The sequence below is a fragment of the Chiloscyllium punctatum genome, chromosome 11 (genome assembly GCF_047496795.1).
Source record: "Chiloscyllium punctatum isolate Juve2018m chromosome 11, sChiPun1.3, whole genome shotgun sequence".
Lineage (NCBI taxonomy): Eukaryota > Metazoa > Chordata > Chondrichthyes > Orectolobiformes > Hemiscylliidae > Chiloscyllium > Chiloscyllium punctatum.
Window position 1 is genome coordinate 31,252,158 of NC_092749.1, and position 18,301 is coordinate 31,270,458.

At 42.6% G+C, this 18,301-nt stretch overlaps 1 protein-coding gene across 3 annotated transcripts; it reads left to right on the forward strand.

Annotated features, from left to right (window-relative positions):
- Positions 1 to 402: 402 nt before the first annotated feature.
- On the forward strand, positions 403 to 5,900 carry LOC140482869 (ankyrin repeat domain-containing protein 9). 3 transcript variants are annotated; one of them, XM_072580589.1, is made up of 2 exons: positions 403 to 688; positions 2,273 to 5,900. In XM_072580589.1, exon 2 carries the CDS (start codon positions 2,300 to 2,302, stop codon positions 3,074 to 3,076), a length of 777 nt encoding a protein of 258 aa, XP_072436690.1. In that variant the 5' UTR covers positions 403 to 688; positions 2,273 to 2,299; the 3' UTR covers positions 3,077 to 5,900. The 3 variants fall into 3 exon arrangements, with proteins under 3 accessions (XP_072436690.1, XP_072436691.1, XP_072436689.1); XM_072580590.1 differs by lacking the exon at positions 403 to 688 and adding an exon at positions 1,442 to 2,061; XM_072580588.1 differs by lacking the exon at positions 403 to 688 and having other exon boundaries at positions 1,442 to 5,900.
- The last annotated feature ends 12,401 nt before the right edge of the window (positions 5,901 to 18,301 follow it).

Genomic DNA, 18,301 nt, shown 5'->3' on the forward strand with positions numbered 1-18,301 from the left:
CTGCTGAATGCGGCGTCACTTGTCGCTTTGCACCTTGCCACCCTTTCTGCATGGCATCCAAAACACGTGAAAGTCAGGACTGCAGATGCTGGAGGTTAGAGTCGATAGTGTGGTGCTGGAAAAGCACAGCAGGTCAGGCAGCATCTGAGGTCCAGGAGAGAAATGTCGATTCTCCTCCTGCTCCTCGGATGCTGCCTGATCTGCTGTGCTTTTCCAGCACCGCACTTTTCGACTTTGACCTTACACACCTGGCACATTTACCCTCCCCATCCAACTGGCACCTTAACCAGATGGTCCCCTGCTCCCCACTTGTCTGGTACCCTCTACTCACCAGCTATTCTCCCCCCCCCCCCCTCGTTTACCTGGCTGCCTCCCCTTCCAGGACCCTAACATTACAGTGGCCTTGTGTGGCTCCAGTTTGACAGCAGCTGTCAAAGTGGCTCGAGGATCCTTGCTCGATGTCGGAACAAGGCAGCTGCCTGCTGTGAAGACGGGCGTGGTCTTCCTTCCTCTGTCAGATCGGATATGTCCCCACCCCCGCCCAGCCTGCATTCTGGGGGCGCCATGAAGCTCAGTCCGCTCAGAAATGAGGAGCTCTCTCCTTTTCACACAAAAAGAAATCCGGAGTGACGCTGCGTGAGATTACCACTCCCCGGAATATCCGGCTCTGTGATCTGTGTTTCTCACTGTAAATTGCATTTTTAATTCCTCCCTGTGTGTATTTGTCTGTGTGTGTCTCTGTGTGTGTATATCTGTGTGTCTCTCTGTGTGTATGTGTGTCTCTGTGTGTGTGTGTGTGTCTGTGTGTCTCTCTGTGTGTATGTGTGTCTCTGTGTGTGTGTGTATGTCTGTGTGTATGTGTGTTTGTCTGTGTGTGTGTGTCTATGTGGGCGTGTTTTAAGCGTAGGGCGGGGGATGAAGATGCACAAACTGGCGAGAACCCTAAATTACCCTGAATGAGCAGCCCCGCTCACGCTGACCAGCGCCTGTGTGGGTGTGTGTGTGTGTTTGATTTCTCAGTCACTTTCCAACCTTGTGGTGTCCTTCACGCTGCGCCCCTTTTTAAATTAAACGCGGTGACTCTTCACCCCGGGGAGGCTGTGACACACGCTATCAATAACGCTGACGTTTGTCAGAAAACAGTGAATGTTGAAACTGCATTTCTTTGGGATTTTTTTCCTCAACATTGGCCTCAAGCCAGGCATGGCACTAAGGGCAGCACCAGCCAGAGAGAGATGATATTCAGATAAATTGCAACTGGGTCTCTCTGTGCTACGCGTCCAATAGCAACTAATTTTAATCTGCCCAGTTATGTCATGTCCTTTTGTTACATCATTTCATTCATATAAAGCTTCAGGGACAATTTCCCCTTAATAATTACCCGCCCCCTCCCTCCCCTTGTATATCTCTCTGTACAACCTGTCTCTGCATTTTAACATACATTTAATTTCCTTTTTTTGACCCCCCCCCCCTCAATTTTTCCCCCTTGTTGCTTTATCTTTCCTTCCTCTACTCACTGGCCTCTTCATTTTCCCGTTGACCTTCTCTGCACATTATGCTTTCCTATTCGGTGCCGGCTATCCGGTGTCACTTTCGCCTGCCCTTGTCCCTTTATTTCTGCCCGTCGTGTCTGCTGTGGCGCCGGGGGGTCACTTGCACCCTCAACCTGGTGTGCCCGGGTTTGCCCGGCCAGGCGGATCGCTCCCAGAGGCGGAGGAGAGAGAGCCGTGAGCCCGCGCTGCGGACCACCGAGCGGCGCCTGCACGCCAGATGAGCGGCGCTAGCGGCGAGAGAGAGAGAGAGAGACACACAGGCGCCTTGCCTTGCTGTATCCCCCTTCCCCCTCCCCTACCGTCAGCCTCGCTCCCTCCGTGCCTCCCACCGGCTCCAATGCAGCTCCGTCTGAGTCCCACTGCAGTCTCGGAGCGCTTGTTTCTCTTTTACCCCCCAGCCGCTGCCCCCTCGCCGATTTCTCCGGGAAGGTGCATCCCGATGAGCTCCTGAGCCCTGTTGGACGGACGAGACTGTTGCAGAAGACTGCGGTGAAAATGCACTGGACAGGTTTGACCCTTGGGTTCGCGTAAGGAGTGAATCTTTTTTTGGGGGGGGGGAAAGAGAAATAGAGGGGGAAACAAAGGGATAAGGAGACCATCTGGCAATCTGCGAGTGGACAACTTTAGCTGGCACCTCTCCCTGTAGGATGTGCAGCAACTCAGCTTCCAGCCAGGACGATGAAAGACAGTGTAAGTTCCTCTCCTATATGTTTTACCAGGCAGTTAGAGACCGCAAGCCCGTCTGGATGCTGGAGGACATGAGGACGATGGAATCGTTTTACTGGGAAGACAACACCACCCTCCGCACTTACTCGCCTTCAGAAGCCCTCCTGTACGCAGTGGTACACAATCACCTCCCGTACGCCCAATACCTGTTAAGCCATTACCCGGACGAGGCCCTAGAGGTGCCCGGGGACCGCTTCTGCTGTTGCCCTTCCTCGGCCCCTCACCTCGCCATGGCGGTCAGGTATGACCGCAAGGACATCCTTGGGCTGATCCTGAAGATAACCCACCAACTGCCGGGCTTCAAGTCCTACATCAACAGGAAAGGCTGCTTCCACATCGAGGACGGCAAGACCCCCTTGCACTTGGCGTGTGAGCTGCTCAGGGCTGAGACTGTGCTCATGTTACTGGGCAGCGGCGCCTCGCCCAAGATCGTGGACAGCAAGGGGCTGACCCCTCTCGATGTCATCCTGGAGCAACTCCGGGTGTCAAAGATCAACGTCGAGTCCAAGAGGCTCTGCATCGACCAGCTGCTGCTGTTCATGTCCACTCTGCAGTTCAAAATGAAGAGGGCTCTGGAGGACAACCCGACTGAGTGGAATGGGCTTCTGGGGGAGGAGAAATACAACTACCTCTGCGGGAAAGCACCCGCCACTTTATTCCTCATCTCGATGCAGGGCATTTTAAAATGCCTTCCACCGTCTAGATTCCCAGCTAGCATCAAGGAATTGCCCATACCCCAGTCCCTAAAGCCTTTGCCTTTAGGGATATCGACATTCCGCTGTGTGGATGTCCTGTAGCGGACTACAAGACTTCGAATTTTCCCTGCGAGGCATTTTTGAAAGTGAATTAATTGTTTCTGCCGGAGCATGCTGTTACATCAAATACAAAATAGTCCTCTAATGATACTGCATGGCGTGTTATACTTTTTTAGCTGGGTCACCCCATCACAGATTAAGTACTTGGCGTTGAAAATCAGGGGCATTGCAAAGTTGGCTGACAGATAACACGATAAAAAAAATCTTTTGTTTTTAACATACCGGGTGCAGAAAGTGCTGAACAGAATTGCTATATTACACTACTGCTTCATGATAAATTGCCTGAATCTAAGAGGAAAATTGCCACTCGATTCTATTTAACTGCGCTGTCGGGTTTAATACCGTACGGTTGCAACTGCCCATGTCTGCATGTATTGTAAGTGAATTCTGTTTGTGGATTGGATTCCTGGTGAACGTGAGTTGATAGAACGAGAAAAATGTGAGGCTTCATTTTGTCAGAGACTGAAACTTAACACGTCGTAGCATGGCTGTGCATCGCTGGAGTAGGGGGACAGATATTTAAAAGTAACGTAGTTCTTTTTTGGTTTCATGATGGGATATGCGGACATAACCTTGTTATAAAAGCGTGTGGACTGGTCCCAACCAGAGGGGAACATGACTGCGAAATTCTTGAAATCAAATTCAAGTACTCCAGAGAAACACTAACAAAATATGTGGGGAACCATTGTTATAACAGAGAAAATGATATGAAATGAATAGATTTGCATGCTTATTATCTATGTAAAAATGAACATGATTGAGCTATAGAGCCAACAAATTGTATTTAAGGTTTGAATTAGTGCCAAAGCTTATCAATGTATATGCCAATTAACCCTTCACAAATGTACATACCATTATTGAGGATTTTAATCATTTTTTACATGTACATTTAACAGATTTTTATTTTCTGAAACTTTTATTCATGTATATTTGTTTATTAAATATAAAATATTTAATTATTTATTGCAACAGTAGAGCTGTTATTCAATATTTTAATCACTAGCTGAACATGGCTTATTATGAACTAGGTGCTACTAATTTCTGGTTCATGAATAATAGAAGAGTTTTCAATGTCAATAAAGGATATGCGGTATTAATATTTACCAGTATGACCATATGCATATACATTTTAATCTTTCTGTCCATTTGTTGACAAGATGGAATGATAAAAAATAGACTAACAGGTCATAATTCCTATGAGTGCATCAACACGAACTTCTAATAATATGACACCTTGAATGTAATAAACCACCCCTAGGTACTTCATAAGAGCATTATCGAGCAAAATGTAATACAACTTCATCTGGTTAGATCTTAGAAGTGATGACCAAAATCATGGCCAAGCTAATAGATTGAAAAGAATACACCAAATACAGGATATATAGTAAGGAAGTAAGGTTTATGGAGGGAAATGCAAAGCTGACAACCTCTAAGCATGGGTCTCAAAAATGAAGTGAAAATCAGGAATGATCAAGAGATCAGAATTTAGAAAAAACATATATATCTCAGCTGGTGTGTATGGCTGTAGGATAGTACAGAGCTAAAAACATTCGAGTCAGCGGGGTTTACTGAATTTTCTTTTTATTTGTTCATAGAATGTGGGCTTTGCTGGCTAGGCCAGCATTTATTGCCCACAATTAATTGCCTAGAGAGCACTTAAGAATCAACCACATAGCTGTGGGTCTGGAGTCACATGTAGAAAGACCAGACAAGTTATTGCATAGATACAAAGTATATTTACGTATCTGAAAGGCATGTTCTACAAAATTAGTCAAGGTATCTAAAACAGTGTTGCTGTAAGTCTTTGGCTGGCTAGTGATTTCTATTGGATAGCAATGCAGTAAATAATTTAAAATCGAATTATAAGCGCATGTGTAAGTATGAATGGACATCTTTTGTATCGCCAAAATGCATGAGTGTGGAATGAATTTATTTAAAAGTAATAAATATAACAAAATTCCAACAAATGTCTTGGTTAGTAATTTTAAAATTCGGATAGAAACTCTAGCCCAGTGTACCATATTGATTATTTGTATTTTTGGAATGGAATTGTTGCCACTCTTGAACCTTTTTAGCATAAATGTTGATAGTGAAATATTACCATATCAGACTTCCATGAAGCTGCAGACTGCAGGCAGATGCAGGAAACTAGCAATTCTGTTGGAGTAATCATTCCTAAAGGCTACAGCACAGTATGTCACTGAACCTAATGCTAATATCATAGCAAAAAGCTACTTGAAAAGGTATTGGGCTGAAAAGAGAGTAACTACTATTCCTAAAAACCACACTACCCTTCTAGGCCCATTTCATTTCTATCCAACTCTCCTTGAAAATTTCTCACTTTTTTCCCCCATTTTCTTTCTGGGTAATACATTCCTTGCATGCAACCAACCCCTGCATAAAGGTATTAAACCTGATCTCTTCTAAGCTTCATGTTGCTTCTAATGTTTGCAGAAATCTTAAAATTGTCTTTACCATCTCCTTAATAATCCTGAATGTCTCAATCGTATACTATTCAAGCCTTTTTTCCTCCCTTGATTAAACATTTCCAGGCTTTTTACCCTCTCCTCACATTCCACATGCCTTACGATGTTACTATTTGTGCTGTTTTCAGTGTCTGGATATTTCTATGACTGTGTTTAGATTTGTACATAATGCTCTATACGTGATTGTACTAATGGCCGATGCAGCCAAAAGATCACTTTTTGAAATGTGCTTTATATTCCACTAGTTTTGCACCCAGTTAGCTTTCTGCTTTGCTGTTGCACATATTTATTACAGTAATCTATCCACCAATATTCAATGATTCCTCTTCTTAGATGTCTTGAAAAATTTGGACTGTAGCATTAATTGCACAATTTTAAATAACAAATTGAAATATTTTGATTCTGTAATCTTGTGCAGTTCTTCTAAACATTGTATTATAACTATTCCAGGGGACCAGAAAAAAGCCCATGTAATTTTTGCAGTCTTTGTTTTCAGATACTCTATTTTTACCTTTTTAATTGCACTTGTTTCCCTGTAGTTTTCTCAATTGTTCTTGTGGCATAATTTATGGTTAGCATTTCAGAATTGCTATAATGCAATTAACATTGTGTATCTTCAATGAATATTATACATTTTATTCCCAGTATTGTCTTTGGTTCATGTTGCATCTTTCAATAACAACCAGAAGATATATTTATTTATAGAGAAAATTTATTGTAATTAAATCTTCCAAGACACTTTGCAAGAATGTTTGGTACAAAATGTGGAATATGCCATGTAAAGATATTTTAGCAGAGGTGACCAAAAGCTTGGCCAAAGAGGTGAGCTTTAAAGAACATGTTATAGGAATAAAGAGAAATAAGACCATAAGGTATTTGATCAGATGTAGACTATTTCAGCCCAACATGTCTGCTCTGTTATACAGTAAGACAATGGCTGATCTGATAATTCTCCACCCCATTTTCCAGCCTTTTCTCTGTAACCCTATGTTCCCTCACTTATTAAAATTCTGGCTATCCAAGTCTTGAAATATAGATAGGGAGGCAAAAAAGGACTCAAGAACTTAGTATCTAGCTAGCTTTAGGCATGGCCACCAAAGTGAAACACTTACAATCATGGCTCCTGAAGAGGCCAGAATTATATGAGTACAAAATAGTAATGAAAATAATTGCTCTTCCTTCAGTGCTGTTGGGTCAAAATCCTGGACTCCCTCCCCCAGAGCACTGGAGATCTACCTACACCAATGGATGACAGTGGGTAAGGAAGGCTACCTTTTCAAGGATAAGCAGGGATGGCCATAAAGTTTTGCCCAACCATCAAGGTTTATATTGCTGAATAAATAAAAAAGGCATGGATTTGGATTTTAGCAGCAAATGAGCTCAGATAGGGAGCAGTCAGGCATTGTTTTAGTTGAATTTAGCCTATCATGATGATGGCACTGGCATTTGGGTTAAAGTGACACTGAGGTTGCAAACACTCAGTTTTGGATTCAGAAAGTTATAAGGGAAGGGAATGGAATTGATAGCTGGAGAACAGTTCATGGTAGGGATTGTACAAATTGGCTTCGGTCTTCCCAATAATTAATCAGTGGTAATGTTTGCTTGTGCAGTACCACATATTAGGCAAGTAGTCTGGTTATTCAGTAACAGTGATGAGATAAAAGTATGTATCCTTAGCCTGGGTTTAAAACTAATAGAATGCATAGGTTGGGGGCGGCAGGGGGTGAGGGGGCGAGGGGGCAGTAGGGAGGAGAGTGGGGTGGGAAAACAAGAAATGAAACTTTGCAGAGATCACTGTCCTGAAGCAAGAGGGAAGCCATTTCAGTTACTCTGACTATGTAACTAGGAGTGTGTGATCCTGCCTATCTGGATGACAGTGGAGAAGTGTTGGAAGTGAGTAATATGATCAACCATGTCAAAGGCTGCAGGCACGGCACAGAGATAAGTAAAGATAGTTTGCTTTTATAGCTACAAAGGATTTATATGTTTGGTGAGTATCTTTTCAATAACGTGGAAAATAGGGAGGCATCGTTTTGAGACAATTGTGTCAATAAATTTCAACCAAATTTCTAAATCTTGGAGATCAAGTTTCTGTAGCTGGGAGCACTTTCTGCATATGTGACCATATAGGACACCAGTAGGTTGGTGTCTTCCCACATATTACAGGTCACACATTCCAATTGACTGATCTGAGCTGCCATGTCTTAAACTTACTTCATCATGTCTGCTCACTTACTTTCTTAATTATGCAGTCTTAAAGTTACTCTTTTGGTGTTAACTTTACTCTTCTTTTCCTTATCATACTTTGACTTCATTATATTGTCCCTGATCTTCACTTATCCGTGATATTCCTGAGTTAATCCCTTAATAATACAGTTTACTAATCTACAGTCATATTGGGACAGCTCCTGATGGGCTGACTGAGGTGCAGTTAAAGTTGGCATGATTTGCCCGAACATGAAGTTCATGAGAGGGTATAATGTGCAGTTGAAGTTACAAACACATTGGGTCTTCACAACCCCTTCTGAAGATGCTGAGAGACACAGTATAGGAAGCTGCAGGCTTACCTAACAGTGAGTCAAGGTAAGGATGATGGTAAGACAGCGGGAGTACACAAGGTGCACTGAATGGGTGGCCTAGGATTTGGGGGGGGTCAGAGTAACTGAGACATGATGAGTAACAATAGAGCAGAGGAGTTCAGGTGGAATAAAGAGGAAAGAGGTTAAAAAAGAAATTAAAAAAGTGGAAATTGAAGTGATGACTGGGAATCTGATCAAGCAGCCAAAATGATGATGTGAATGGGCACAGTAAGTTACGTAGGTCTGCTGACATAGCAGTCATTAGAATGCCAAAAAAACTAGATGGAAATAGTAGGACAGATCAGGATCCCAGAGTTCAAATAAAAGGTCGAGAGATGGGATTCTGATCATATAGGTAGCATGAACAAATTTAGAGACAGGTGTAACGAGTGAAGTTCAGAAGCTATTTAAGGGTAGAGTATTGAAGATTATATTATAGTTATATGATTAGATTACTTACAGTGTGGAAACAGGCCTTTTGGCCCAACAAGTCCACACTGACCCTCCGAAGAGCAACCCACCCAGACCCATTGCCCTACATTTACCCCTTCACCTAACACTGCAGGCAATTTAACTTGGCCAATACACCTAACCTGCACATTATTTTGGACTGTGGGAGGAAACACGGGGAGAATGTGCAAACTCCACACAGACATTTGCCTGAGGTGGGAATTGAACCCAGGTCTCTGGCTCTGTGAGGCAGCAGTGCTAACCACTGACCCACCGTGTCACCCTTACAAAGGCATAGATTAGATCCCCTATGGTGTGGAAACAGGCCCTTTGGCCCAACAAGTCCACACTGACCCTCCGAAGAGTAACCCACCCAGACCCATTTCCCTCTGACTAATACGCCTAACACTATGGATAATGTAGCATGGCCAATTCACCTGACCTGCACATCTTTGGACTGTGGCAGGAGACCTGAGCATCTGGAGGAAACCCACGCAGACATGGGGAGAATGTGCAAACTCCACACAGACAGTCACCCAAGGCTGGAATCAAACCTGGGATCCTGGTGCTGTGAGACAGCAGTGCTAACCACTGAGCCACCATGATCGATATATTATATTTATATTATATATGAGCAAACTTGAAACCCATCCATCAGTAGGAGAGTGTGGTCAAAGCAAGCTAACCTCAAAAAATATTCAGAAAATTCAAACTATATCAAAAGGTCAGTGCACTGTGTCACAGGAGGGGTAGGATACAACTCTGTGGTATGGCATGATCTTGATCACAGGTTTGTACTGAGAGTTACTTCCTCATGGAGTGTAATTACAATCAAAACAACTCTTCAAGAAATTTGGATAAATGGAGATGTGGGGTGTTAAATGTCTAACAGCTGTTCGCTGAAGGAGAGGATTAGAAGTCAATGTTTATTCAGTTTACATGTGTTCACAAAGTGAAATCATTCACGTATACAGCTCTGTTCCTATTCACCACCCTAATGTCAAAAAATGCCTCTTTTTTTATCTACTTAAATAATGGATTTGCATCAACCATTAATCCTTGTCCATAATTTATATAATTAACAAGAGAGGTGTCTCTGACTTAAATTCTCAACAGTGTCCTCAAGGCTTTTCTAATTTTCTTTTCTACACTTTCTGAACTATATCTAGTCCTGGTTCAGCAAAAATATGAAAAGAAAACCATAAATGATGAAGCTATTAAAATATTATATTAAAGAATAAATAATGACATTGATCATATATGATTGAGACAGACTAAAGTATACACAATATGTCTAATCTTGAAATACTATATTATATTCATGTGCAAGGTGCACATACCTAATTTTGATCTATGCACTCACTAACATTCCAACTTTAAACTGGTCAACCTGTTATCATGTCATTAAAGAAGCATTGAACACATAAGCCATTCTTTATTATTTATTGTTACTTTTGCTTGCTTCTCCATGTAAACGCCATTATCCATGTCCTTTCATATTTACAGCCCAGTGTGCAAGTGTGGCAGCTCCAAGGCATTGTCTTTCAATATTAGCTCTGAAACGTGAGCTAGAAATGCCAAGCCCAAGTTGCACTTTTAACTTAGCATCTGATTGGATTTGTTTAGCTGACATGCAAAGGAGGCAAATATTGCAAGGTATGCATTGGCCATGTCTGTTTGAGGCTGAAATTTTTCATGTTCGTTCTTCAAACGTCGGCTGATCTAGTAACAATTTGATGCTAGATGGGTGATTCAGGAGATGCATAATTAATGCAATTGCCCCTATCAGGGCATCAAATGCAAAGAGTACACCACCACTGAACAGAAGAATAATGATTTACTCTTCCCACTCTTCATATCGTGGCAAACATTTGGTATTGTTGTTGCACAGTTGATATTTGGATCACAGATAGCAAGGTTTCAGCATCAAGTTCTTGTTAGTGACTTGTAGCCTCTGTCAGAGAGCATCCCCTCAACCTTTATGTTGCTATCACTGATGATCTTTCATCTCCCCTCATTTCTGGGGTAGGGATAAAAGACATTTGTGTGACTGCGGGGAAAAGGACGAGTCGAGGAAGCAGAGTGACTTGAAGAGGATCCTGAACAAGCATGTATTGAGCTAATCACTAAATTAAATAGAATGAGGATATCTGTTGAATGGCAGGCTCACAGGTCACATTAAAAGTATAATGTTGAACATATATGATCAAATACATTGCCAAATGCGACAAGAGCACAGTAAGCAGACACGATCCTTGATAACAAGCATATTGAAAGATATATGAAGAGGAAAAAAATGGCTTATTCAATGTCTGTAGGAATGTAAATATTAAAAGGGTTACCGGAACAAAGATTCCATATTAGATTCTGTGGCATTCCTTGGTTTTAAAGTTCAAGGAACATCACTGGGATGAAAACACAAACATATGAAAACTAATAAAATAACTTGCTGAATAGTAAAAGGTGACCTGCAACAAAAGAAAATGCAACAGTGTCTAAACATAACAGTGAAAAAAATGTTTCAGTGGCACAACAGCAAGAACCTGATAATGCACCATAGCTGAGTGAAAACATGTGACGTAGTGACAATGGGGTATGGGGGATGAACAGGCAAAAGAGCAGGATATGGACCTCAGCAACCCCTACTCCTCTCACCAGCCTTTCTGAATCAAGACCCAAGAACAAGTACTGAGTCCTTTTGAACAATGTGAGCAATGCATGGAATGAGCTTCCAATGGAATAGTGGCCAAGTGTGCCACACTGTGGCTTGGGTCAGATTATTTCTTGTATAAATGAGTCTAACGCTGTTACTCATGATCCTGAAAAATGCCCAATCTGCTCAAATTACCTGGAAGGGTAAGGCTTGTTGCTAACAGGATGCCATTGCCAGGCCAAAAAGATGTTCTGCTATCACATCAATAAGTAATGTGGTACATGCATTTCAGTACCAGTGTGATTCTAGCACCAGCCCAAAAACTGGTGGATTGTATCATTGGCATGTCTCTTCAGCTGCTCACAACAACTGAGGTGCTGACCAAAGCAAAAACTGAAAGAACTGTGGATGCTGTAAATCAGAAACAAAAACAGAAATTGCTCAAAAAGCTCAGCAGGGGTCTGGCAGCATCTGTGAAGAGAAATCAGAGTTAATGTTTTAGGTCCAGTGATCTTTCCTCAGAACTATTCTGAGAAAGGGTTACCTGGACCTGGAATGTTAACACTGACCAAAGCAACCTGTGTTTGCAAAACTTAAAACACAGTGGCTAACATCAGACATCATTGCATTAGTGAAGACCATTTGCTAAATAATCTCGATTGTGCAATAAATTATGCTGGCAAACAGTGTAGATTCAATGGGCCAAAGAACCTTAGATGATTCTATACTTCTTACTAACTTACTATTGTAAGTGAGGCTCACAGTGTGGCATGTTTGCACACACTGGAAGATAAATGCAATAATACTCATTGCCATGTATTTTGCAGACCGAACACATGCACACACTGCCCTGTCTCATCTTAACAAGTTAGGTGACTGCCATTCTCTAGTTGATTTCTCAGGTCAATGCCTTGATCAATCAGAGTCCACCTGCCCAGATTAAAATTTAAACAAAACTTGACAGTCAGCTTTCAGTCTTCACCTAACTGGTGCCTTTTCTATGGCAACGCCTCTCCCAATCAGATTCTGTTTATGGAAGTAAGAACAAGGAAGAACAGTAGGCCATTCGGCCCTTGAAGGCTGCCCCACCATTCAATACAAACATGGCTGATCTCATGTTAATCTCAACTCTATATTCCTGTATATCCCTGATAATTTTGCATCCCCTGGTCATCAAGAATCTATCGACCTCTGCCTTAAAAATATTTAAAGATTCTGCAAGCATTGCCTTTTAAGGATGGGAACCTCTAAAAGAGAGAAGTTAAATATTATTTTTCATTCATTAATGAGATGTGGGCATCACTGGCTGGGCTAGTGTTTTGCTGTCCATCTATAGTAGCCCTTGAGAAGCTGGTGGTGCTGCTGGTGGTGGTGCTGCTGTCCATTTGACAGTGACACCCAGTTTAAACTGATGTCGAAAAGATGTGAGGAAAAGCTTTTTCACATCCTCTTTTTAGAGGATGGAATGGACTGCCTGGAAATCTGGTTGAGGCAAGTTCAATCGAGGCATTCAATAGATTAATGGATTTTTTTGAATTGTAATGGTGTGCAGGGCTATGGGAAAAAGACAAGAGATTGGCACTAGATAATGGAACCAGCTAGATAATTAAGCCAGTTCAGGCATGATAGATTGAATGGCTTCCTTCTGTGATTTGGTGCTGGCCCATCCACAATGCTCTTAGGGAGAGATCTCCAGGACTTTAACCCAGCAACACTGAAGGAACAGCAATATGTTCCAAGTCAGGATGGTGTGTACTTTGGAGAGGAATTTGCAAGTGGGGGAATTGTTAAGTATCTGTTGCCCTTGCCCTTCTAGATAGAAATAGTCATGGGCTTGGTATTGCTGTGTAAGAAGCTGTCTCACATTTCTGCGGAGTATCTTGTAGATTCTACACACTGCTGACACTGTGCACCAAAGGGGGTCAAAATGAATATTTGTGGATGTGGTGTTAATCAAATGGGCTTGATCATTTTGGACTGTATTCAGTATCTTCAGTCCTGTTGGAGCTGCACTCATTCAGGTATATGAGGAGTATTTTTACTGATTTAGCAGAACAGCCTGGCAGCTATGTCATTTTGGATTCAACTAGTTCAGTCAATAGTGGTGCTGCTACCACACTTGCCCCAGAGTAGATTCATGCCCTTGCCACCCTCAGTTCTTCAGCCAAATGATGTTCAGTATGGAAGAGTACTGATTCATCAGCTGACATGCAGACAGTACTTTGTATGCAGCAGGAAATTTCCTTGCCCCTATTTGAACTGGTGTCATGAGACTTCACAAGATCCAGAGTCAATGTTAAGGACTCTCAAGGCAACTCTCTCCTGCTTGTATACCACAGTGCTGCTTTCATTGCTGTGGGGATGGTGACGGTGTTGTCTGGGACATGATCTGTAAGATACAACATTGTAAGTATGATCATGTCAAGCTTGATGAGTCTGTGGGACAGCTCTCCTAAATTTGCATAAACTGGCTATGTTACGAAGGATGAATTTGCACACTCAATAAGATTATGTTTGGTATTGTCATTTCTCCTTCCTAGGTCAGGACCCTGGCCTTTTTTTTATTCACTCATAGGACGTAGGTGTTGTTGGTTCACCAGCACTTATTTCCCGTCCCTCGTAGGTGATGGTCAGCAGTCTTCTTGAACTGCTGCAGTTTATGCGCTGTAGATTGTCCCACTGTGCCCTTTGGGAGGGAATTCCAGGATGTTGACCCAGAGACAGTGATGGAATTACAAGTCAGGAAGGTACGTGGTTTAGAGAGGAATGTGCAGATGGTGGTATGCCCATGTTTCTGCTGCCCCTGTCCTCCTGGATGGAAGTGGTTGTGGGTTTGGAAGGTGCTGTTGAAGGATGTTTGATGAATTTCTGCAGTGCATCTTGGGCACACTGTTGCTACCAAGTATCGATGGTAGAGGCAGTGGATGCTTATGGATTTTCTGACAATCATGCAAGCTGCTTTTTCTTGGATGGTGTCAAGTTTCACGAGGGTTGTTGCAGCTGTACCCATCCAGGCAAGTGTGCATTATCCATCACATTCCTGACTTGTAACTTGTGGACAGTGAACAAGCTTTGGAGAGCCAGGAGGTGAGTTACTTGCTTCAGTATTCATAACCTCTGACCTGCTCTTGTAGCCACTGCATGTATGCGGTGAGTCCAGTTGACTTTCTGGTTACTAATTGTTGATAGTGGGGGATTCAGTGATGGTTACACCATTCAATAGCAAGGGGCGGTAGTTAGATTGTTTCCTATTGAAGATAGTCATTACCTGGCAGTTGTGTGACACAAATGTTACATGCCACTTGTTTGCTCAAGCCTGGAGATTGGCTTGATTTAGTTGCATTTGAACATGGACTGTGTTAGTAGTTAAGGAGTTACAAATGGTGCTGAATATTGTACAATCAACAGTGAAAATCCCCAGTTCTGACCTTATGGTGGAGGGAAGGTCATTGATGAAGCAGCTGAAGATGGTTGGACCTAGGACACTCGCCTGAGGAGAAATGTCAAGGAGTTGAGATGGTTGACAGGTAACTGCCACAACGATCTTCCTATGAGCAAGGTATGACTCCAACCAACAAAACGTCCCCGCCCCCCCCCCCCCCCCCACCCCCACCCCCACCCTCCAATACCCATTGATTCCAGTTTTGCTAAGGCTTCTTGATACCACACCAGGTCGAATGTAGCCCATGATGTCAAGGACTGCCACTCTCACCTTACCTCTGGAATTCACCTCTTTTGTCCATGGTTGAACCAAGACTGTAATGAGGTCAGGAGCTGAGTGGGCCTGGAGGAACCCAAACTGGGCATCACTGAGCAGGTTATTGCTGAGCAGTTGCTGCTTGATAGCACTGTTGATGACACCTCTAATATTTTACTGATGATCAAGACTAGACTGATGTCATCTGTCTGGTTTTATCCCTTTTCAAAATTATTCAGTGGTTTTGGTTACAACAAATTGGATCGCTCAGCCATTTTGGAGAGCAAATAAGAGTTCTGAAGTATGTCAGGAAGAGCTGCAGAAGAAACCATGCAAAATATAGTTGGCAAAAATAGAATTCTACATTTTAAACCTAGAAACTTTCTTGCAAAGAAGGAATGTATTGATTGATTGGACCAAGTGCTCTGTCACCAAATCTCTGTCTTTTTGCTGCACAAAGCTTTGACACTGTATAAAGTGCAATTTTAGTGAACAACACCAGAGGGCAGCATTATCCAATTAAAAGATTTTTAGCAGTCTGTAGTCAAATGTAGTCATGATTTGGAGATGCCGGTGTTGAACTGGGGTGTACAAAGTTAAAAATCACACAACACCAGGTTATAGTCCAACAGGTTTAATTGGAAGCACTACCTTTCGGAGCGCTGCTCCTTCATCAGGTGAGTGGCTCCAAAAGCTAGTGCTTCCAATTAAACCCGTTGGACTATAACCTGGTGTTGTGTGATTTTTAACTTTGTGATCAAATGATTAGCAATAGCTTTATGTCTTATCTAAAATAATTAGGAGGTAACTTTTTGACAATCATATAACAAATGACACATTATTAATGACTTAGATGAGGGAGTCGAAGGGTGGGTCAGTAAATTTGCAGATGATACGAAGATAGGTGGAGTTGTGGACAGTGAGGAGGGCTGTTGTCGGCTGCAGAGGGACTTAGATATGATGCAGAGCTGGGCTGAGGAGTGGCAGATGGAGTTCAACCCTGCCAAGTGTGAGGTTGTCCATTTTGGAAGAACAAATAAGAATACGGAATACAGGGTTAATGGTAGGGTTCTTAGTCAGGTGGAGGAACAGAGGGATCTTGGGGTCTATGTACATAGATCTTTGAAGGTTGCCACTCAGGTGGATAGAGTTTGTAAGAAGGCCTATGGAGTATTATCGTTCATTAGCAGAGGGATTGAATTCAAGAGTCGTGAAGTGATGTTGCAGCTGTACAGGACTTTGGTTAGGCCACAGTTGGAGTACTGTGTGCAGTTCTGGTCGCCTCACTTTAGGAAAGATGTGGAAGCTTTGGAGAGGGTGCAGAGAAGATTTACCAGGATGTTGCCTGGAATGGAGAGTAGGTCGTACGAGGATAGGTTGAGAGTTCTCGGCCTTTTCTCGTTGGAACGGCGAAGGATGAGGGGTGACTTGATAGAGGTTTATAAGATGATCAGGGGAATAGATAGAGTAGACAGTCAGAAACTTTTTCCCCGGGTACAACAGAGTGTTACAAGGGGACATAAATTTAAGGTGAAGGGTGGAAGGTATAGGGGAGATGTCAGGGGTGGGTTCTTTACCCAGAGAGTGGTGGGGGCATGGAATGCGCTGCCCGTGGGAGTGGTAGAGTCAGAATCATTGGCGACCTTTAAGCGGCATTTGGATAGGTACATGGATGGGTGCTTAATCTAGGTTAGAAGTTCGGCACAACATCGTGGGCCGAAGGGCCTGTTCTGTGCTGTATTGTTCTATGTTCTATGTTCTATGTTCTAAAGCTATGTGTTATATTTAAGGTGCATATTTCTAACTGCCTTTCTTTCTGAGTGGTTTACCTAGAAACCCAATTTATTCTATCCCACTAATACCCTAATCCACTCTTTCCTTTCATTCCAAAGTCTTCAAAAATGCTGTCGGACCTCTCTCACTGTTCCTCATTCAATGTCTGGGGGACCTGGGTTCAAATCCCGCCATGGCAGATGGTGGAATTTGAATACAATTTTTAAAAATCTGGAATTAAGAGTCGAATGATGACCATAAATTTTTGGATTTTTGGAAAAGCCCAGCTGGTTACACTAATGTCCTTCAGGGAAGGAAACTGCCATCCTTACCTGGTCTGGCCTACATGTGACTTCAGACCCACAACAATGTCATTGACTCTTAACTGCCTTCTGGTTAATTAGGGATAGGCACTAATGCTGGCCTAGCCAGCAATGCCCTCATCCTGTGAATGAATACATTTAAAAAAAGACCATCACATTGGATTTTCCAGTCTACGGTTGTGGTCAACATCACAAATGACACATTATACAAACAACAATGACTGTGTGCGGTTTCTCATATTCTTCAAGAATTCTGATGATTTCAACAATGATGTTCATTTAAAGTTCATTAAATTAAAAAGAGAACCACTGTCTTACCATAGCTGCTCTCTACAAGTCATTGAGACATTTGTTGTGCTGTTCTGATGTTGTGACGTTAAGGGACATAGAACTTAAATCCTGTCCGTTGTCGACACGGCACAAGTCAGAACGGTGATAGAATGCTCTCCACTTGCCTGGATAAGTGTAGCTTCAGCAATGCTCAAGATGTTTAACACCATCTAGGTCAAAGCAGTCTGTTTGATTGGCACCCTATCCACTCCCTTTCAACATTCTATCCCTTCACTACTGATGCACTGGAGCAGCAGTATGTACCATCTATATCATGCACTGCAGCCAATTCCTTTCAAACCTGTGACCTCTACCATTGAGCAGGTCAAAGGCAGAAAATGCATAGGAACACCAATGTTTCCTGTAGCTTCCCATCCAAGCCACATGTCACCCTGACTTCGAAATATATTACTCTTCCTTTACTATTGCCAGGTCAAAATCTAGAAACCTCCCTTCCCAAAAGTACATACACCCCAAGGATTGCACTGTTTCAAGCAGATTGCTCCACACCACTTTCTCCATATTCTGTAAATGAATAAAAGAAATCTGAATGACTATTCATTATTTGCTGAAAGATATATTTCTCCACCTTATTATTTATGATTAGGAATTTAAATTATGATTACATTATAAGAGGATAGACAAGGTCTACTAGTTAGAGTTAGGAATCTGGAATTTAAAAGTGCTGAGTTGGGGTCGGACATGTGTTAGAAATTGTGCTGTTTTGACCTGCTGATGGATGGTTCAGAAATGCCCTGTTATTTGTTCTGTTGAGTTCTCCAGTGCCCTGAAGAAGTCGAAAATGACGGCGCTAGAAAAGCACAGCAGGTCAGGCACCATCCAATGAGCAGAAGAATCAACAGTTCGGGCATAATCCCTTCATCAGGAATGCCCTGAAGAACCCTTCCTGCCACTG